The sequence below is a fragment of the Lytechinus variegatus genome, chromosome 10 (genome assembly GCF_018143015.1).
Source record: "Lytechinus variegatus isolate NC3 chromosome 10, Lvar_3.0, whole genome shotgun sequence".
Classification (NCBI taxonomy): Eukaryota; Metazoa; Echinodermata; class Echinoidea; order Temnopleuroida; family Toxopneustidae; genus Lytechinus; species Lytechinus variegatus.
The window spans coordinates 10,018,772-10,043,038 of NC_054749.1; the positions used below are offsets into that span (position 1 = coordinate 10,018,772).

At 36.7% G+C, this 24,267-nt stretch overlaps 1 protein-coding gene across 3 annotated transcripts in view; it reads left to right on the top strand.

The window, feature by feature from the left end:
* Nucleotides 1-13,093, top strand: part of LOC121422204 (heparan sulfate glucosamine 3-O-sulfotransferase 1-like) — a 37,007-nt gene extending 23,914 nt beyond the window's left edge. For 2 of the 3 annotated variants that reach the window (XM_041617108.1, XM_041617107.1), the window contains one exon: nucleotides 10,360-13,093. In XM_041617108.1, the coding sequence (XP_041473042.1) occupies nucleotides 10,428-11,954 (1,527 nt within the window). In that variant the 5' untranslated portion in view covers nucleotides 10,360-10,427 and the 3' untranslated portion in view covers nucleotides 11,955-13,093. Of the gene's footprint in view, nucleotides 1-9,150; nucleotides 9,170-10,359 lie in introns of those variants that run through there. The other variant, XM_041617109.1, reaches the window with a different exon arrangement.
* Nucleotides 13,094-24,267: the final 11,174 nt, after the last annotated feature.

Consider the following 24,267-nt stretch of genomic DNA (forward strand, 5'->3'; position numbering starts at 1 on the left):
TCTTGAAATCTACGCTGAAAAATGTTCACACCGAAGATCCCCAACACAGTTAAGCGCACGTGGGACAATGTATAATTATTGTTTAGAGCGTCGGGCCCGACGCTCTACCCGAATCCTGTGCTTATTTGCTGATTTCTCAGCAATTACACAATTTCTTCCAGAACCCTTTGGCACATGCTTTTTTTTTATACAAACAGACACTTTGGTGGTCATTTCATTGGATTCTGTACGAACTCATTTTGATATCGTTACCAAAACTAGCATTTACCTTTAAAGTCATACTGAAATCTTTGTGAAACACCCCCAGGCTTCTAAAAAATATAGGATCATGTAGGCCTATCAGCTTGTTGGCTTGATAGAGGATTTTTGAATTCTCATTCTGGACAAATCCATAGAGACTTGTGTGAAAGCAGAGTTCTGTACATAACGGTCTTTCTGCTCTGTGAAGGTCAAGTCCACCTCAGAAAAATGTTGGTTTGAATCAATGGACAAAAATCAGACAAGCACAATGCTGAAAATTTCATCAAAATCGGATGTAAAATAAGAAAGTTATGACATTTCAAAGTTTCGCTTATTTTTAACAAAATAGTTATATGAACGAGCCAGTTACAGCCAAATGAGAGAGTCAATGATGTCACTCACTCACTATTTCTTTTATTTTTTATTGTTTGAATTATACAATATTTCAATTTTTTACGAATTTGACGATTAGGACCTCCTTGCCTGAAGCACAAAATGTTAGAATAATGGAATTCCACGTGTTCAGGGAGGAATGGAACTTCATTTCACATGACAATGACAAGAAAATAAAAATATTTCATAATTTCATATAATAAAATACAAAAGAAATAGTGAGTGAGTGACGTCATCAGTTCCTCATTTGCATACCGACCGAGATGTGCATATAACTGTTTTGTGAAATGAAGCGAAACTTTACAATGCCATAACTTTCTTATTTTACATCCGATTTTGATGAAATTTTCAGTGTTGTGCTTGTTGAATTTTTCGCTTTTTATTCAAATCAAGTTTTTGTTGGGGTGAACTTGTCCTTTAAAAGAGAAGTTCGCCTTGAAGAAAAGTTTGTTGTATTAAGATAGTGGTGAAGGTTTGAGGAAAATCCATTAAAGATTAAGAAAGTTTATTAGTAGAATATTAAGTTATGGATTGGTGACGTCGTAAACACGCAGCTGCCCCATATGTACATAAATTTCTAATTTTTTTATGGTTCGTGATGACTTAATTTTGTTTCCTTTTTAGGAACAGGTGTGAAATGATTGGTGTACTGAAGGTACAGTTTCGATTTTCAAAGAAAATTACATTTCATTGATTTTTTAACCATACAATATATAGGAAAGCTGCTCATGTATGATGTCACAAATCAATAACTTGAAATTCTAATAACTTTATCTTTTAATAATAATGGACTTTCATCACACCTTCACCGATATCAGGGTGATCATCCCCTTTAAGGTTCATCATTTGTTCAACCTCCTTTAGCATCACTCCAGCGCAAATGCATCATGGTTCAGGGTTCAAGACCATTGATTTTTCTCTGCTCCTTGGCTGGATGTGGGATGTCACTTTGTTTATTCTTCCATACCCTGGATGAGGGTAGTCTACAGGTATAGACTTTGGGGTTTTCTCACATGGTTTTCACACAGTACAGAATGCAGAGTGTGGAGTAGTGAGACTAGATTTACTCACATACTGTTGCTGCGTCTGTACACACTATAGTTTAAGAGTCTAGTCTCCAAGCTTGACATGGTATATACATGTATAAGGTATATATTTTTAACATGTCAAATTTGAGTGTGTGCTTACATACTACTATGGATGATAGTGTGTTTGTTTCTTATTGTTACACTACACCAAGGCCCCCTTCTGCATTTGCAATTTATGCACACATTCAGTGCCTTGAGACTGGGTATATATTATTCCTTTTTCGCTCTAGGGTTGATGTTTGTGCATGATGTGATGTGTTGGCCTATAGGCTACATGTATATTTCATTCTCTTGTGATCTAGCTTGGGAGTCATTGTAGTTTACATTTACAGTACATCTGTATTTTAACAAAGTAGCATCCTTGATTTTATCAGGTAATGCATTTTTGAAACCTTCAATTTTATATTCTTGACTATAACATTTTCATTAATTGGAAAAAGAAACACAATTAGTCTATCCTGTGTAATGAGTTTGATTTGTTGCTATGTCAGTAGACTTAAGTTGCATCCTAGGTTGCTTGAAGCATTCATCACTTTCATAACAGCAGGGTACTTGTTAGCACGCTACCTGGTGGTGGTTGGCCTATAGTATAATATCGGCCGAGGCTTTGCTTTTAATTTAGTTTGATGCTGTTAATACACTAAAATGTAAACAATTGGTCTGATGCGGCAAGACTACATCCAAACAGTTGCTGAGGTTGCTTCACATCCATTGCAGTCTTGCTTCATCAGACGCATCACTGACTGTAAAGCGAAATGGTAAAAAATTTATAGCTGTAGCCTATGCATACAGCATAGAATATACAGTACATTGGACAGTTTGTTACTGTTGAGCATTCGTGTGGAATCCAACATACAGCTTTGAATTTAAATCCTGGATGTTTTTGTAAGCTTCTGAAAGTGGGTCACTACATGAAAGCAAGTTTTGCAGGAAGAGATCTTTACAAGGACTGGAGTATTTTTGTAACCCACTTGGCAGTAAATATGATCACTGGACTACCACTAATCCAATTGAATGTGAAGTCAAGGTTGACCGTCTAGAACTTGGACTCCTACCAACCGGTAAACTCAAGCTGAAAATGCAAATACTGCACATGATGAAGGATTTGTTGTTTTCAAAAATAGGTTACATGTACACAGTATGCGGTGCTGCACCATCCCGAGTTTGCTCAATCTCGAGATTTTAGCCCGATCAGCCCTCTTCGTGATTAATCTCGAGATTCAAGAAACCCCGTCTCCACCATCGCACGAAGAGCGATTCTTGCTCGAGCGAGGCAACAAGCCCGATATTCCGAGCATGCGCACTTTCGATCTTGGAGTTTCAACGGCCCGCGCTTTTGAATAACTTCCCGCGATATGCAAAGTACATGTACTCTTTCGCCGAATTCGACCGTTGTTATGCAACAATCCTCTCAGCTCAGCCGCGCTATGATTATAAGCGAGTGAAGTATTCTTCGTTTAATATGATGGCGGACTCCGAGGCAACGACAGAGGGGGAGAGAGAGAGAGGGGAGGAAAGAAATGCTATTTGCTCACATTTTGCGAAGGAATAAGACGACAATGCTGTCAGTATTGTTATTGACTATGACCATCGTCGATAATGAGCGCCTCGCCCATCGGTCTGGTCTCTCCCAAAATCCATTCACGGGGGGCTTGACACCATCGTTGCTGATTGGGGAATTGATGAACGCTATGATAAAGTTGACTTTCGCATGCGTTCGGTATAATCGCTGTTTATGTTTTTACCAAGGCGGAAATGGAACGCGAATTGCATTATGGACTGAAGGTCATGAATAAATTAACCCGAGTCCAAACCCGAGTGCGTCTGCACCTACGAATTAGCGCGATAATTCGTAAATAGCGCGCTATTTTGCAAATAAACCCGAGTTGACTTGGGATTGCAATCTCGAGATTAATCCTACGAACTAGCGCGATAATTGCGTCTGCATTACAAACAATCTCGAGATTTTTCAGATCGGGATAATTTGCCGGATCAGAAATAGCGCGCTAATTTGAAAACTCGGGATGGTGCAGACGGCCCTAGTTTGTATAAAGAGGAGAAAGATCAAAAGAAATATTGTTGTGTATAGTTTACAGTTCAAAAGGAACAAAACAGGAGAAGCTCTACATTTCCAAACTTAAGTATAAAATGAGGTTCTCCTTTTTTCCCTGTTTTTTTTTAGATGGGGGCAGGGGGATTGACTCATTTTTTTTCCATTCAAATTCTTTGGATTTTTTACAATGTTTGTACAATTAATAATATGATATTCACTTTTTGTTTTCTTTTTTTTGGGGGGGGGGTGGTTATACTTTTGGCCCTGCAGAAAAAATTGTAGGTCAAGTATAGCCATGTCCACTTTGTTCACAAACTTGTAGGCAGATATGAAATTTTGGAGCAAGGCTACTTTGTACCTACTTGGTATTACTTCAATCTTATTTTGCAATGCTTAGTTTGATATTATCAGATTATAATTGAGATTGTACCAATGGCATAGCATTGACCATGGTCTCATGCACTGACCAACCCTATATGTCTTTTCGTATTTCTATTAATCCAAAATCCAACTGCTGGCTGAAGGAATGAAGGCCTATTTTTCAGTAGATACTTGGAACCTGTTTCTTTCTCTCAAGTGTGTCCTGGGTGTTTATCACAATCTTGGGTATTGACCAATCAGACCTTACAATGTAGTTATGACTCATGATTGATTCTTAGTCATTGACCTCAGAAGAAGAAATGCTAAGGAGAGGAAAGCGTAGCATCATGAAGTCTTTATTGATATCATATCCTCGGCGCCAGCCACTTCAATGCTTGTCATGTAAGTCAAATTTAATTCAGAATGAATTTTCTATTTAGAACTACTTTCAAAACAAAAGCTACGTGTACATATTTGCACATGTTGTAGGTCTCATGTTATTAAAGCTGATATAGATTTTCTCTGTTTATCCTTATACTGTAGAATACATGTATGTTTCAGTTGGATGACAGTCAAGAAGTACTACATGTATGTATTGATACGTGACGTCAAAGGTCCAGACAATTTCAAGGTGTCAGAGTGTCTGTAATGACAGCTGTTACTGCCAAGCTCCAACCAGGTTGTTGTCTCTTAAAGCGGTGCTGCATCAGCCCGAGTTTGATCTATCTCAAGATTTTAGCCCGATCGACCCTCTTCGCGATTAATCTCGAGATTTAAGAAACCCCGTCTCCACCATTGCGAGAAGAGCGATTCTTGCTCGGGCGAGGCATTGATGCATTATGGTCCGAGACTATGAATAAATAATCCCAAGTGCGTCTGCACCTGCAAATTAGCGGGATAATTCGTAAAAGAGTGTGCTATTTTGCAAATATCCCAAGTTGACTTGGGATTGCAATCTTTAGATTAATCCAGGGAACTAGCGCGATGATTGCGTATCCATTACAAATAATCTTGAGATTTTCAGATCGGGATAATTTGTCAGATCAGAAATAGCGCGCTAATTTGAAAACTTGGGCTGGTGCAGATGGCCCTACATGTACTAAGAATTCCCTGTTCATGCTACATGGACAAATATGAAGATGTGTTTCTGTAGTTTAGTAACACTTTGAACAGATTAGACTTCAATGATTATTGGGCCGAATGATCAAAAGACAAAGTGATAGTTTGGCGGACTGAACCAAAATGGATGGAGACCACAAGGTCATTAGACCAAATGGTGTTCATAATGTTCATGTACATTAGGGCTTGCATTCAGGAGTGGTCGTTGAAATCTGATGAAATATGGTCAATGGATGACCTGATAATTGGACCATTTAGTCGCTGAACTAATCAATAGATACAATGCTCATAAACCAAATGAATATGGGCATTGATTATTAGACAGCAATTTATCCTTTGTGTACATATTTCATGAAACTTTTGCAGACAGCATATTTAAAGTGATCTTTTCCTATCCCTTTTATTTCATTTTTTACAAATTTCCTGAAAAAAAACTTTGTATACCAAGGAAAAATACATGGAGTCAGTCAATGTGACAAGTTCTTGTTCACTAGTATTTCATTTGTGAAAATTAGCCCAAACCAGAGCGGATTTTTTTGGGGGGTGTTACGTGTATGGGAATTTCAAAGGGGTGGTGTTTATTAAACAGCAAGCAGTGCAGTTGAAAAATATCGGGCAGCATAATGGTCACCAAATATGTCAAGGGGGGTTGATTCAATCCCCCCTGGGTTTTAGGGTTAAACTCATAAAATACTTGCAACAGCAAAGTATCCCACATAACCACTTTACATTGTACCCATGACCCATCTAGTATCAAACCGATTTCTACCCTTTAAAATTGTCAGAAGTTGGAATAATCAGTTATATTTCACTTGTAGAACTCGTTTGCAAGTCTACTGTTAAACTTTAGAAGAGGGTGTGTCATTCAGCTTTATGGATTTCTTTTTTAAGCCATCAAGATTATGATTGACAACTGCAAGATATGGTCTGATACATATTGACCCATCCTTTAAGGTCAATATAAATACATTTAGCAATGGTCAATTTGAACAAGATTTTCTCTTTATCTGAAAGAGCACATTCATTGTATACTGTATGATACTATGATGAAAGGGCAAGTCCACCTCAGCAAAATATTGGTATGAAAATTTAATGAGCAAAAAAAGCAACAAACACTCATATCCATTTCAATTAATGTCATAATAATTTGGATACTGATCTGGGATATAATTCTTTTGTGAAGATAAGCAAAAATTGTAGAATATGATATACCACAATTTGATGAAATGTTCATCATCTTTGTGTTTGATTTTTCTTTCTGACCATGTTGAGTTACAATTATTACAGGGTATTGTGATCCTGCAAAGTTCATATTTATATGAATATACAACAAAAGAAACAGAGAGGGAGTACAGTCTTTTGAAATATCATTAACTCTCAACTTGGCATACACAATGTTTTCTGAAAAAAATGAATTCTAAAACTTTCTTTGATATTTTGTATGTACATGTATATGGGTAGACCCGCCCTTTAATTAGAGTAAAAATATACATGTACAAATATAGGCCGACGACGTGTAAGATCATATCGCAAGCTCAAAGAGAGACCAGTTGCCGCTTTTTTTCTGTGAGAAAATCTCATCATTTTGACAAGGGATTGAGTGGTTTTCACACATCTCGGTGACCCACTCTTACAGTTGTTTTCACACATCTAGTTACCCCCACCCCTACAGTTGTTTTGTAGATCCTTGATTTGGCTATTCCAGAATCCAGATTATATCTGAAAATCAGTGTTAAAGAGCATTTGTTGTTCTTCTTTTGTAGATATGTACAGTACCTGCCACTGCTCTCTCTCTCTCTCTCTCTCTACCCTTTAAAACTCAGTTTTATTTTAAAGTGTTCAAAATTATGTGGTTTCTGTGGCTGACTTCTGTTGTCATTTCTTCTGTGTATTAATTGGAGCTGTCAGAATGTGGGTGCGTTTATACTGAATGTTCCATGGCAGACTTATCATTCCCTGCTGGAAAACTCAGTATCAAACAGTGTGACCACAGCGTGTTCTCACAGTGGACTATGTGAAAATATTATTCACACTGTTAAATGCTTATATTCAACACTGAAGATATTTTCATTGTATGGACACCTCGACAGTGGGACTGTTCACAGCATGCTCACATGGTCAACTATGTGAATGTGTGATTCACGCTGTTGAAATGCGCAAATTTAACAAGTGTGAAGGTGGTTTCACAGTGAGTGCCACAGTGTGAACACACACTGTTGGACATTGTGTTCTTTCCAGTAGGGCTTTGAAACACAATCAGGGGCCTGTTCTACAGAGGACTTGCAACTGTTGTAACTTGGCCATTATTGCAACTACCATGGAAAAATTGATTATGATTGGCTGCTGAGCCCTGTTACCATGGTAGTTGCCATTATGGTGAAGTTACAACAGTTGCAAGTCCTTTGTAAGAAACGGGTCCCTGGTAGATTACGTCGTAATAAAAAGGGATTGCTGCTTTTTACTATCTTGATAGTGGTCTACTATGTGCAAAGATTTTAGATGGCCCACATTGTGTATCCATGGATGGCTGGTCTGCAAACGGTTGAGTGAAGTGTCATAAAATATTTTGTTTTTCATAGTTTTAATGTAATCTTTTATACTTTCTCTCCAGATAAAATAGGTTGGTCTTTAGGAGCAAGTTTCAAAACTTGCCTTTGTGCATTCACCGCACTTTGACATTCTCCATTAGTGCTTCAAATATTGAGAATAACATATAATCACATTTCAAAATTCCTACATGTATGTTTTCTAGTTTTTAATAGCAAAAATAATGTATGGTGGTTGTGAAAGAAGTGTATTATGAATATCGTATCAAGAAATAATGGTTCAACAACAGTAGGCCTAGATGAGGAATTAAAGTTCATATAAAGTGACTTGTGATTTTTCATTGAGGATGTCAGTAATGAATCAGAGATGTTTTTGTGCATACATACACAGATATCAGGATATATGAGCTAGTAAGGTTTCTGAACTTCCTGTGGCCATTTTTTTTCTTATGTCCTGTTATTCATTTAAACCTCGATCACATTTGCTCTATGACCCCTGTTACATCTGAGAGATTCCCTACCTCGGGCCGGCCCGGGGCCTACCTCGGGTCGGAAAGAAATCAGATGTAAACATCCCAAACCTACCTCGGGCCACCTTTTAGCGAACCTACCCGAGACCACATTCAGAGGTAGTCTCGGGTAGGAATCGGGCCGGCCCCGGTCCACCGATTCGTAGATGTAAACGCACACAAGCTTTCGAACCCATCTCGGTCCGTTCGCCAGCTGTTAAATTACGTCATAGCACGCGCTATCCCCTCCCCAGCCCCGTCGTTCTTCGAATGTTTTGCGGCATGCGACATGTGAATTGTGATTTATAAAGTATTTGATTTGAGTGGAAAGAAGGAAGAATTGTAAAAGTATCCTTTTCAAGTCGATCAAATCTTCAACGACTGTTGGGATCATCAGCATTCTTCCAGAATAACGAAATGTGAACAACTTCAATTAGCGCGCGCAAATTATTCAGAGCCTAGATTGAGAGCGCCCTTTATTTGTGTCAGCAATCGGATACCACTCGAAACCGTACCGATTGGGGAGGGAATGAACGCTGTGATGTAAACAGACCACATTTCGGACTCTGTCCGTTCGCGAAGCTAATCCACCAATAATCCAGTCAAGGTTGCAAGTGGACTCGGCCGGGTCTCGGGTAGGAAACTTCAGATGTAACAGGGGTCTATGGCAGCCGTACAATGTTTTATTCATTTTTGTCTTGCCCACCAGAGGTGAAGGCGAGACTGATATCGTCCGCCGTCCGTCCGTCACAAACCTGTAATGACACATAACTCCACAACTGTAAGTCGCTTTTCAATCAAATTTGGATGGTAGATGGACTTGGGGGACCTGCATGTTACGCTGCAGTCTGAGGTCATATGGTATAGGTCAAAGGTCATTTTCAGGTCAACGATAAAGTTTACGTGCAAGGCTCTTATGACAAGTGTTATTCCATCCCAGTCATTTCACAATGAAGTTCGATAATTTTCTTGCTTGCCCTCGCAAATCACAATATTTCTGGTTATTTTCATAAGTGGGCAAGATACAAAATTGCTTTTGTCTTGTTATTCAGACAACCTATGTACATGTAGCTGGTACAAAAAAAAAATGTTAAAACGGCTGTTTTCGATTTGCCGTGCGGCTGCAGTAGAGCAAATGTGACCGAGGTATTATTTTCACCACTGGCTGCTCGGCATTTATTCCCATGTAACCGCATTTCCTCATGAATTGAATTTCTCAACTTTGAACCAGTATTTCGACAATGATGACTTGTAAAATATTGATGCCTGGATTCATATTTGTTAACATGTAAAATTGAAATTTGATACATGTATGTATGTATGTTAAAACTCTGTTGTGTTTTTCCTTCATATTTTTATCAATGTTTTATGAGTAAGTAATGTATTCCAAATGTGATGTCTTACATTTTTTTTCAAATTAATTAATACTTATAGGTAAATGTACAATACTAGCTACAAATCAGTTGTATACATGTACATACATGTATCACGTACATCATAAATGTAACAGCTTCTTTTGTTAGGTGTGAATGAATGAACGTGGTAAAAATTTGAATAACTTTTCATGAGGTAGAGTGTTATAGTAATTTCCGATGACTACTGAAACCAGATGGTCCCTGTCCAAAGTTCCTTAGAATTCAGACATGAACAGGCTCAATGTCTTGCCAATGGACTCTAGTGACAAAGGAGCCGTACTGCTTCTGAAGGTTTCCATGGGGAAGAATCAACCAGTGTAAAAATTTCATGATACTGTATTCCTTTTGTGGGTATGTGTTGGTCCTGAGAAGGACCACCCAAACTCAACATTTCGCCAAGTAAGTTGAAGATAACAAAAACATACTGTACACATGTACTTTTTGAAATATAGAGAAAGGGTGATCTTTTTCAGGACCAACACTTGCCCACTAAATTAAAGAGTACATGACGTACCATGAAGCCTCTAGATGGACACTGACAAAGAAGTATTTACATGTAATTCTTTCAATTTGTATTGTGCTTCTATCATCCTAACTGTTCTAAACATTCTGTTTATTTTTTTCCTCCCTTTACAGATGTCCTGACAGCCTTGTACATGTAGCAGCTTGCTGATCACCCCCTGCAGCCCTGCAAGACTGTCACAATGGTTCGGCTTGGGGCATCCAAGAAGACCATCGCTGCTCTCCTCTGCATCTCAACCATCTTTGTCATTTTTATCCTGAACTCCCAGCTGAACTCCTCGACTCGGCGTCGAACCCGCTATGAGACCCGGCACACTCTCAGCGTCCCTCTCACCCTCAACCTGTCCAAGAATGTCACCATCCTGCGGCTCCCGGATGCCAACAACCGCATCCATCGGTATAAGCTGGAACGCATCGATGAAAAAGAAGAGGAGGAGGATTATTGGAGAGATGAGGAGGAAGAGGAGAAGGAGATGATGAATTTGAGAGAAGGTGAAGCAAAGGAACAATTTGAGATAAAAGCAGATGAAGCAAAGAAGAATTTGGAAGATGGATTGAGAGTTAAGGAAATGCCAAACCAAACAGTGGACAGAGAACCTCAAGTAAATAGACCACCCCAAACGAATTCCAAGGACATGCAATTTAAGCACCAGGCATTAAACATTAGCAAACAAGGGAATTACCTGTTGCAGGTATCGGATCCAAGATATGGTCGCATGATCGGCAAGGTTTTGTCTAAACTACCTAAAGATGTCCGCAAAGACATGACAATGAATATAAGAATGGTGGAATCAAGAACCAGGATGGACTTTATGAAACTACCAACTAATAAGCAGTGGGAGGTTATTCTCAGAGTATATGCATCCAAGGGCTACAAGCAAAGGTTTCCTGATGTCATCAATATTGGGGTGAAGAAAAGTGGAACCAATGCACTAGGTTTCTTCCTCCCTCAGCATCCACAGATTGTTCATTCCATCGGCAACGAGGTCCATTACTTTGATTGGATGTATGAAAAAGGCTTGTCCTATTATAAATCGAGAATGGGCTTTGCAAAACCTAGCATGCTCATTTTTGAGAAAACACCACGTTATTTTGTGACTGCTCTAGCTCCAAAGCGAATCCTAGCCGATTTACCTACCAAACCAAAATTCATATTGTGCGTAAGAGACCCTATATCCAGACTTATATCAGACTTTAGGCATGAATCTGAATTGAAATTAAGGAGAGAGTTTAAGAGTAATAGGTTAAAGTATGCCTCGAGGACGGGCCAGTTTGAAGGTGAGCGGTTGAAACAAGAGATCCTTGACAAGTTTGGTCACGTCAATGGATCCAACGAGCTGGTGGACACCAGTGTGTTTGTCAAACATTACAAGAACTGGCTGCAGTATTTTCCTCCAGAGAGGATCCTCGTCATTGATCAGGTGAAGATGGAGAAAGACGTCTATGCCGAGATGAAACGACTTGAAGAGTTCCTTGAGTTGGAACCTTTCTTCAATCCATCCATGTTTTACTTTGACCCAGCCAAGAACGGGATCTGCATGCGGGAAGGGCATCTCCCCAATAGGAACTGCCCTGCAAAGAGTACCCCCAGTGTTCTTCCCAAAGCCATCATCGATCCCGAAACGTTGGCCAAATTAAAAGAGTTCTACCGTCCATTTAACCAAGAGTTCTCACAATTAACGGGAATGTCCTTTTCTTGGGCAAACTAGATTGGATGGTGTCCATAAAAACTAAAACCTTTTGAGTACATTGCCCAAGACAACTGGACATGTCCTTTTTTTATCAATTTTTTTGCCTAAATCCACCCAAGTTGTACTGAATCAGTTCAGGTTGGCACACTGGCTAGTGATCTGTATATATAGGAATGCCAGACTGTCTCCTTAGAGCCAATGATTCTAGATGATAGTTGATCTCATATTGAGTATCACAAGTTGTTGATCTCATATTGAGCATCACAAGTTTCATATAGAAACTGTGGATTATCTAATTTGAAAAATTATTCAAGAAGTGTATATTTTATTGGAAATAAAGAAAACACTCCACCATATATATAGACTTTATATTATAGATGTAGGTGTGTCTATGAATTGGACTAAAATTGGTGTATAATAAAATGGAAAATAATGTGTTCCGTACATGTATCTCTGCATGCCTTCAAAATCAACAATTCAAGATTTTCTCAAACTATCTCTCTTTAGAAGTCAATAATGTAGTACTTTTTAAACTAAATGATTGACCTATGTACATATAGTTATCTGAAAATGCATTTGTTTTGAATATTTGTGAGAGGAGTATGGAAAGCCAAATATTGGACGAGCACTTTAAACATGGTGTGAATATATTTTAGATGATTCTGGGTGTGACTGTTTTTCTTGTCAATTCTCTTAGATGTGTAAATTCAGTACTATGCCATTTTATCTAGGTGTAGATTTAGCTTAATGATATCCTATCAAACGTTTTCGTAGTATTTTTCATTTTCTTGAAATCCATATTTTAAACCATTGTTGTGACATCTGAATGCTCTCTTGTTTCATATCCACACAAACTTTTTTATGTAGACAAGCATATACAACCTTAAAATCATTATTAGCTGTGAGTTTTTGTTTTGGGTGTTTTAAGAATCTGCAAAGTACTTGTTTTGTTTTCACAACTGCAGCAGACTGGCCCAGACATTATTCCCATAGATAATCACATTGATTCATGGGGCAGAGTGACAATCACCTGTCATGAATGTCTTTACAATATTCCTTTTTAGAGGACGTTCACCCTGACGATAAGTTGATTTTATTTAAAGCGGAAAAATTAGAGATGAATATTAGTGAAGGTTTGATGAAAATCAAATTTTCAATGTTTTTAAGTTGTGACATCATCTGAAAATTACTCCATTCCATATATAAATTCAGTAAAGTCTCAATTTTGGGGACATAATGAATGAAGATATATTTCTTATAGAAGGGGGTATGAAACTATATATCCCCCGCACAAATAACATCTTCAATATTTTGAGAAAATTGCACTTTTCAGTATTTATATCACACAATACAGTATATGGAGGATCTACTCATCTGTGACGTCACAACAAAAAAAATTAACTTATTATTTGATGGTTTTTTATCAAATCTTCGCCAGTATTTCTGTCTGGGTTTTTTTGTTCTGCTTATTGTTATAACTAAATTAGCGTCAGGGTGAAATTCCCCTTAAATAAAAAAAAGGCCTTTAGTAATCTGCAGAACATACACTTTATGTACTTTGCCAAGGCACACAACATGTGACCAAACACTACTGTCACTTGTTCTGCCATCAACCATTATGAAAACTGGCAAATATCAGTGTTATGTGGCATGATGTGAGGAGCATGTAGACTGCATTATCAACTGAATTTAATGAATAAATAAATAAATATGAATCAAGCCTTGGTTCTTTACATATACATTTCCCACCACCTATTATGAACACACACCACATAGCGCAGCAAATCATTGCTTTATTTTCAGGTGCGGTAGGCGATGATTTCAAAGTATAATGTAAGATGACGAATAGTTATATTTTGATATCAACTTTGTATATAAACACATGTACATACGTCATGAAGAATGTGAGTTTGATGTGTCTATAGAGTAGACAGTCCAACTTGTACATTGTTTGTGTATATTTATCTAGTGCTATATATATTTTATTTAGAGTTCTTTTTTACTCTAGAGTGTGCAAAACATTGTTTTAACGTCAAATGGATCTTACATGTATACTGAGCAGAGATTATAATGTACATCTTTCCATGTAGATATTGGGTTTAGGTGAGATTTTATGTTAATCTCTTTCTCAACTGCAACAGATATTAGATAAAACATTAATTTGTGCTCTGAAATAATGACACAACTTACTACCTTGGTTATTGCCAATTTTTCATCAGTTCTTTGTTGGGACAGATGAACAATACAGTGTTTTTAAAGCTGAATGCATTGGGGTATCTATATCAGACTCCGCAAACATACGTGTAGTTGATAAATCGCATTGCATTCATCAATACAGGGGTAATTCAATATTTTGTAGGAATTGCATGGTGTGAACAAAAAGTTTCTTCCTTTACTTCATAAACTTTATTGCTTGCTTGTTTCAGCCCATGCCAACAGAGTAGAGATTGTATTGACTTTTTGAACCATTTCAACGGGGGGGGGGGGGGGGGGGTAACATAGCTTGCTGGCAATAAAAGTAGATTGCACAAATTGATACAGTGACAAGCTATACAGTTTTTATCATCTGTTCAATCCTCGCTCATAAGAGCTAACGAGATGACAATTTTATTTGTCGAGTTCAAATTTCCTTAGAACTCTAGCTCTTGGCTCATAGGAGGGAATATACCTTGGAATTTAGCCATTTAGTTTGGTAAGAATAACACCACCACATTAGGGCATTAATTATTTGTATTTATATAATCATTTATCCATGAAATTAGGAGTACCATTAAATGTTTTAAGGTGCATTGTGAAAATTGTGTGTAAATGTCAGATGAAGTGTAGGTTTCTTGCCAATGTTTTGTGCAGTATTTTTTTTCTCGTAGTGCACTCCGTGTATGTGTGGTACATGTATTTGCTTAAGGGCTGAAGTTGTGTATCTGTCTTTGTTTATAAAACAAACTTGTATTTTTGTTTAGTGTAAAATCTTTTACAGGAAGAAAATAGTTGATACATATATGAATCACTAAAATTTTCATTAATATTGACAATAATAAAAAACTACTATGTAAGATTGTAATTGATCATGAATCCGAAGCAGTTCATTCAGATTTGGGAACGTTGCACATGATTCACAAACAACTGCAAATATCGATCGCAATATTGGTTTTAAACTGTAGAAAAATTTATTGTACTATTACTAACAGGTGCAAAAATCACATTTTAAATTTGTAATGTTCTTTAACCCTTCGAACCCTGAATTAATTGGGACGATCATGATCCTCAACCTGAGTTATGATACAGATATCAAGATTAGCGGCAAAATGAAGGAAAATATGACATTGGAAATAGATGATCTCCTATTCTCATGATTCGAGCCCAGCCATGTCAGCGGCACCTTACCCCACTGGTACCTGGCCTGACCCGGCTGGTGTTCTGTAGCTTCCCATACTTATGATAATCTCAAATTTGTCTCAAAATCAATGCTTTGACGGAAGTATTGTTCAACAGTAGCTGTTTTTTAATACGCATAGTCCGTCTCCAACTTGCCATCGCATGAGCCTTTGGTAGGATAGTTATTTTGGTCATGTTTTATGCTTAGACCTTTTCAATGAAAACCAATCGTTGACAAAATTATAAACTGAAGTTATTAACTGTATATTTCTAAAATGACATAATTTTTACAGGTCACCTGATATCTAAAACCCTTGCTTTTTGATTCATAACTTGAAGCCGGTATTCCGACTTTTCGGATATGTGCGATCATGGTGAAGCAGGTATTCCGACTTTTCGAGTTGAAAGGGTTAAAACTTTTGATCAATTTTGAGACCCTTGCACTGATTTTCATTTGATTACAAGCTTCGTGCAGTGCCCTTTAACTCTGCATCAGATTGATGTAAAATGTTATTTACATGCACATATTGGCATACACAGCGCAACATTTCTAGTGATATCCTGATGGCCTATTGTTACATTGCTGTAGGGTTTGTGTCAGAAAAAAGACAAGGAATTCTCCAAGGAATGATTCTTCAGTTGTAACATGAAACAATGATAATCCATCACTGTTCTGCATCCTCCACTGTGGTTTTAATTCTGGAGTAATCACAATAGGAGTATTTACAATAGGCTTATTCAGACAGGCTCAAAGATTGTGAGTTCCAGGTATTTTCTGGTCAAGAAATTTTAACTACCAGGTAATGTATTTTTGCCAATGGGAAAGCAAAATACCTGTATAAAAATATCCCGAAAGAAAATACCTGGTAATTAGTAGGTATTTGCCGAAATTACGACAATTTTTGTAAGAATTTTTTCAAGGTTGCAGATATTTTGGCAGTGTTTAAGCAAATTACAAGAATTGTCTAAACCTAGCATACATTTGGGTGTGAACGCTCTGGCCTCCCTTGCCAACCCGACCATACTGTGCATGCTCGTAACTTTGAGAACCTAACCATGAAAGAGTAAACTTTTGGTCATTATGAGTGCGGAAAATAGGCACTCGGGCTAAAAAATCAGGTATTTTTTAGCCTGAACAACTGGTTGTCTTAATAAATCTTATATCAGTGCCATTGTTCATGCATTAACTTACAAAGGATTATTTCCCTCTAATGACAGAGAAACAGTTAGTAGTATCTTCTCTTGTTTTCTACACAATTTTTAAAAAGTTGATATAAAAACATGATCAACAGCTGAAGGTTATCTTCTTTTTTCTTACCGTATAAGCTAAATATTTCCCTGGACTATTATGAAGTATACTCTTTCTTCTTTAATAGTTTGATTAATGTATTATAATTTCTCCCTTTTTCTTATTTTTCCCCAACACATATCTTTTTCCCACATGCACTTTGTTTTATGAAAGTGCAGAAGTTGATTGTGCATTTGGTAGACCATTGTTAAATGGGATTATATTATTATTTAGAATTAGTGTGATTTATGTTAGTCCACTAATCCATAGGAGTTTAAAGTTACCTTGTTTAATGTCATCGATGCTTGGACTCAATCATGACTCTTCTTTAAAGGGGTACTCTGGGCTGAAAGGATTTATATTTTAATAAATAGAGTGAAATTAATAGAGCACAATGCTGAAAATTTCATAACAAATAAAGTTATTGAATTCTAAAGTTTATCAATATTTTGTGAAAATAGTTATATGCACGCCATCATGAATATTCATTAGGTTGGCTGATGATGTCACATCCCACTTTCTTTGTTCTTATGTTATCTGTTTAAGTCTTATTTTTTCAGCCCAGAGCAACCCTTTAACTCTCCCTGATCACATTTTTTTTCATCTTGAATTATGTTTTACTGCTCAGTCTAAACACCTTGTGCTCTATACAGTTTTTCAGAGTATAGAATTTTTTTTCAGTCAGTATTATATCCTCATATATTTCTTTATGTTTGACCATATATGGAATTCAATGTGTGAAGGCTTTGTATCCTATTTTGGAGACCAGTGTAATGAATACGTAGGGTTATTTTGCATTACATCTGATGCATATATTGTTCTTTCAGTGCAAGAGAGCATTTAAAACCACGTTTTTGTGCATCCCATGAGGGTAAAAATGCTGTTAGCAGCACCCATAAGTACATTGCATAATAAGGTACGCGAAAATGTTTTGCTGCGGGCATTCTTGAACCAATACCATGATACATGTATGTTACAGTCCTATCAAGTTGAATGAAGAGTCCGGAGAGCACATTTTCGTACGCATCTAATGAAGGTCACCCCCCATTCCCTGTTCAGCTGCCCCTGTATCAGACTTGTTACATGTATATGTGGGAGAAGAGAAGAATGTCCATTACACATGTATGCATACAAAATACATGTGCCCTTGTTGCATTGAAATATTTGAAAACTTAGAAGCATACTGTATATAAACTGTTTTTTTTACACATACATAATTAAACAGTAACACCAATATTTAATGGCAAAAAAGCAGTTCTGCTAGCATCCTCACATGTGATTTATTATTTTTCAAGTAGCTTATTATGTTCGGTAGCTTGAAATATATTGAGAATGAAATATGGAATCTCTGTTTTTATGTGTACCATACCTTGCTTAATATATTGAGAATGAAATATGGAACATCTGTTTTATTTGTATACTCTAAATATGCGGGGGGGGGGTTCTATATAGTAGTTGCTGCAGATTGTTGGTTTTAATACAATTTCTGTATCTGACGTTGGATATATTTACATGTAGCTGTTTAAACATTGGTTTTGCTGCTGTCCTATGAAATAATTTCACACAATTTTCAGAATATTTAGAATGTCTGCTCTTGACATTGTCAAGTATGAATTGTTGTCATCAAGAACACCCTTTATAGGAAAAAATAGGAATAGGAAAATGGACATTACCTGCTATTCTGTTGTCATTCACGGCTAAAAGTTAATTTTCGTGGATCTTTTTATCCAGGTCAAATGTCTAACATTTTGTTATGCAGGGTGTTTTATTTATGAAAAAATAGGCCTATAATATACTAGAATAATGTGTTTGAAATCTGGAAATAGTAATACTCTAGTATTTTGCTCCAGACCACCCTGGAATATACACTGATATTAGTATGAATGTTTTATTGTTTGATATCACAGTAACTTTATATCATTGTGCAAATGTGGCATTCAAGAAACTTCATATATGCGACATTAAAACAAACCTTTTACCTATTATTAATTTTTGTTTCATTATGTTTATGCAATGTTGCATATGAATGAAAGTTCTGGGCCCCGTCTTACAAAGAGTTACGATTGATCCGATCAATCACATCTGTGGACGGCCAGCAACATCAAAATGTAAAATGCATATTTGTTCAAAATATTTTCTAGATATGATATAAATTTATACATTCATCATTCTATTGAAGATTGAGTGTGATTCACATTGTTTACTATGAATATTTTGCAAAAGTAGACAAAATTATGGTATGGATGGATTTTCCATACAATTGATAATGATTTGATCAACTCTTTGTAAGACAGGACCCTGGATGGAAAGGTGTGGTTGTAATAAGTGCATGTCGGAGGAAGAGTGAATCTAGACTTAATGGCTCTTGTTGAGGAACGTTCTGGGGCTGTTTCATGGAAGTTGTCAGCACAGACAGTTCTCAGCCAGTCAAAACAAGAAAGTTGTTGATCATATGAAAAATGTTGATGAAAAACCTGTCAGAGCTATGAGGTGGTTGTGTTGATGTTAGTAATAATGGTGGAGATGAAGATAGTGGTGGTGATGATGATGATGATGATGATGAAGATGATGAAGATGATGATGATGATGGTGATGGTGATGATGATGATGATGATGATGATGATGATGATGATGATGATGATGGTGATGATGATGATGATGATGATGATGATGGTGATGGTGATGATGATGATGATGATGATGATGATGATGATGATGATGATGATGATGATGATGATGATGATGATGATGAAGATGATGAGGAGGAGGAGGAGGATAATGGGTTAATAATGATGATGATGAAGAAGATGATGATGATGAAGATGATGATGAAGGTGATGGTGATGATGATGATGATGATGAAGATGAAGATGATGATGATGAAGGTGATGGTGATGATGATGAAGATGATGATGAAGATGGTGATGATGAGGATGATGATGATGATGACGACGATGATATAAATGAAGATGATGATCGTGTTGGAGGTGGTAGTGATGATGAAGAGGATGTAGATGATGTTTATGATTATCATGATGATGATTTTTTTTAAAAGACTGATTGATCTCAACATTCAAATGCTCATAACTTCCAATTTTTGTTCATTCCCCCCCCCCTCAAATTTCTGTTAATATTACATCACCTTTTAGTTGTTTTGCCCCCCCCCCCCATGTCCTGGCGCTACCCCTAGAATAAAGTGATTTCGTTCCTTGATCATATTTTGTTGCCACTTTCCTATTCAATCTAAGGCTTCTGAGCGCCCCCCCCCCCCATATGCAATCAAGACCATATTTGCAGATGTTTTCTTTTTTTTGTAAAACTTTTTTTAAAGATACTTTAAAGCGAGGGGGCGAAGCGACCCAGCTTGTCATTGGGGCGCTTTTGCATTTTTATTAGTGATATTAAAGGATTTTGTGCCCACTTTGGGGAATATTGTGAAAATTTTCAGTAACAAAATGTAGGTTTTCAAAATTTCGGGGGGAGGGGCAACTGGCCCCTACCTGCTCCCGTGCTGCATCTGATACTAGTAGACTCTTGGTAATTGCTTAAAATTGATTGACAAAGATATTGGACATCAGTTTCACTGGCGAATGTGCATGAGACCAAGGAATTTAAACCCAGTTATTTCACCAAATGGAGAAAAAAAATAATTTTCATGTACTAGACCAAATGGGTTGATTAGACCAAACGGGGGTGTCGAATTAGTATGATTAGACGAAGTAGCAATATGTTAGGTATTTGCTTAGAGAGTATCCTTTACAGACTCGTTGATCATGCGTAGGATTATCTCACATAGATATCTTGTCAAGCCCAAAGAAAGGCAAAGATTATTGATTGCGAAGATAGCAAGGGATTTCGAGATGAAGGGCGACTGCATGCTTGGGTTGACTCTTAAAAACAGAATTCAGAATTGTGAGTTCTTTTGTGGTGTTTTGGGATATGGGTGATAATTATGAAAAAGAAAACATCTTCTGTATTCTCAAAATGCATAATTTTGAGAAAATAATGGTAGTCGATTTCATTTAATGTAAAGAATAATTTTTACACTGTCTCAAAATTCGCCCCTCATATAATTAGTAAAGGGGGTAGGGTGACGAAACATTGAATAAACTTTTCAATGCATGGCAGTCGAGGAAATCACTGTTTTAATCTTACAGAAAACTGAAAAAACGTGTACATTCATTTGAGCAAACATTATGATGCAACATCATTTCTTATTTTTCTGTCATGATCGAACCCTACAAAGAGTAAGCTTTGGTGGTGATTAGTGTAAATTCATGCCAAAACACGTTTGATGTTCGTTTTACTCTTTTTACTCGTTTTTACTCTTTGGTGTTATGTTCGATCTCCAGGGTTCATAATTAACCACTAACGTACAGATGTGCGTTTTTTGGATCATGGAATCCCTTCCCCAAATAAATAAATGAATAAACAAACAAAATAAATAAATGAATAAATAAATTGATGAATAAAGAAATAAATAAATGAAAATAAATTAATTAATAGATAATAAAATGAATAAATGAATTAATTAATTAATAGATAAGTAAATAAATAAATAAATAAATAAATAAACAAATAATAAAACATCACTAACAAAAAATGTGATGTATGAAAAGGTGCGAAATATGATAGGCCTACTATTATATTTTCTGAATATTTTGTCTAAGTCTATCAAAAAATTAGATTTTGGATCAAATTGTATTTGTACTTTGTATAGGTATACATATCCCCATGCCATGCCCATGTCCGGCCCCTCATTTTTTTTTCCCATTACGCCAATGATTTCAGGGTGTGATCCTCTAAGAACCCCAACTGTCACTTTTGACACCCCATTTTTTAAACACATGTGTTTTAAGGTCTGGATATAGAATCCAGCCCTTAAAGACATGGCCTGATAACGGCTGGTTGGATAAGTGAAGTTATCTAGGGCAGGGCGACCTTCCGCCAAGGAAACAACGACCAACTGACACAGACTGGGGCAAAGCAATGACGTAAACGAGACATATGGTAATAGGGGAGGGTTGGGTGGGGCCCCGCCCTGGGTCGCCCCCAGGCTCGACAACGTTACGGTAGCCAGGAGGGAAGTACTGGAATGACTCATGATCTGAAGACATATTTCGAGTAGAGAGACTGATTAAGTTTGGCATGGAGGTTTCGGCAGCCTCTGGTCCCTATTTTTCCAGTTTATATGCCTATTTATGTATTTTCTTCGTGTCTTGTTTTGTTGTTGTTTATTTGTTTCTTCTTTGCTTTTTGGGATCTTAAAGGGGAACTTCACATCCCGACGAAACGTTTGTTGTAAACATGCACAAACAATTTTTTTCGAAATGTTGGTGAATAATTGATGAAAATCCAGAAAGTTATCAGAATTTAAAGGTTTTTTTTATTTGTGACGTCATATACGAGCAGCTTCCCCAAATGTTAAGAAATATATGAATTTCATTTCTTTAATGGTTCATGACGACTAAAATATTTTTACTTTCAGGAGTGGGTGTGATATGATCTGTCTGTTGATATACAGAATATATAATAAAAATTACATTCCATTTTTTTCTTTGCGAAAATGACATTTCATTGATATTTTTAATTCATGATACATGGAAACCCGCTCGCATATAACCCGTAACAAAAATAAACTTATTTTTAGTAACTTAATTTTCGATGGATTTTGCTCAAACCTTCACCATTTAAAAAATATATATATTTTCTGCTATTTTGACAATAAACTTTTCGTCAGGAAGTACTTCCCTGGATCTTATAATCCGTCATAACTAGTGAAGGAAATTACCCGAATTCTGTAAAATCCGGATCATTTGGTAATTTTCGGGAAATATGAAAAAAATTCAAGGAAATTCCGGGAAATCAGAAAATTACAATTCAACTACATGTACATTTAAATGTAGCAACTTTCAATATTGATGTTATATTCAAAGATTTTTTGCCTCATACATTGTTCAAAATTTGTTGAACGCCGAATTGTTGCTATTTCTTAAAAGTACATTCAACGAAAAAGGTTAAATTCCTTGATTTGGTTACTTGGGTCAAGTTTAGGCTCACTTTGCTATTGTCAGATATTTGCTAAAAAATAAAATTCGAAAATTCCAGGAAATGTCTATGAAATTCAGGAACTTTGAGATTCAGTTTCGGGAGATTTGTTTTGGATCTGTAGAAACACTCATTATCATGATATAAGTAAATACTGGAACCAAGTATGGAAGTCAGAACAGACAGAAGATTAGAGAAAGAATATAATTTTCTTATAACTATGACATTATTTTTCTTTGCTTGGCCTTCCAAGTATATATTCCACTCAAATCAATTTGTCAAATTCATATTTTTGAAGAAGGGGATTTTTAATCGAGTCAAGAAATGTTGAATAATCTGGATTGCCTTTATCAAAGTGAAGAATTGTCAAAAATTTTGTCTCGATAACAACGAGGCTGTATATATATTCTGTAAGAAAGAATAAAATTTCTGCGTAGATTTACTCGCCTGAAGATGCTCGGAGTATATCGAAAGGGAATCGTTATTTGATGCAGTGGCGTAGGCAGGGAGGGGGGGGGTTACAAGTGTTCAAACCCCCTTAAATTTTTGGAATACCACCCCCCCAAAAAAAAAAAAATTAATAAATAAAAATAAATAGATAAATGAAAATAAATAATAATAAAATAAAGAAAATATAAATAAAACAATAAAAAGTATTGAAGACCTTTTTTTGTGCTTGTGAAGACCCTTTTTTTGAAGGGGGGATACGAAACGACCTACAATTTTTGGTGAAGACGTTTTTTCCCCCTTTTTTTGTTTTTTTCAAGATTCTTTTAACTTGAACCCCCCTTTCAAAAATCCTACGTACGCCACTGATTGGATGAATTCGTTCTCAATCATTCTGCGCCTCAACTCCAGAAGCAAAATTAGCGCGAATCTGTTTTAATCATTTCAAAAGCAGAATTAAGTATGTTAACTCTAAAGGCCAGCATGTACTAGTTGACGTGAGTTCAAAACCAGTTATAAAGTGTCCCTTCCGCAACACACTTTGCACTGATCATTCATCCCCCCCCCTTCCCGGAGGCCCCTCCCCCTTTTCTTTGATTTTTATTCAGTATTTTCTTCTCTTGTTGAGTAACATCCCGGAGTAACATATAGTATTGTGATTGTGAGTTGATGAAGGATGTCAAATCTGCAAACATTGAATATAGCGCATACATTCGTAATTCCGAAGCTTCGTTATTCCGAAGGTTCAGATATTCAGAAGGTTCGTTATTCCGAAGATTCGTTAGTCCGAAAACGAAGTGAGGTTCGCTATTCCGAAGGTTCGTTAATCCAAAAACGAAGTGAGGTTCGTAATTCCGAAGGTTCGTTAGTCCAAAATCGAAGTTAGGTTCATAATTCCGAAGGTTAGTTAATCCGAAAACGAAATGAGGTTCGTAATTCCGAAGGTTCGTTAGTCCGAAAATGAAATGATTAACGAACCTTATTTCGTTTTCGGATTAACGAACCTTTTTTCGTTTACGGATTAACGAATCTCGGAACATCGAACCTTATTTCGTTTTCGGATTATCAAACCTTCGGAATGACGAACCTTCGGAATGACGCCACAAATGTTCGGATTAACGAACCTTTTACGTTTTCGGATTAACAAACATCGAGGCATAGGCATTTTATGTG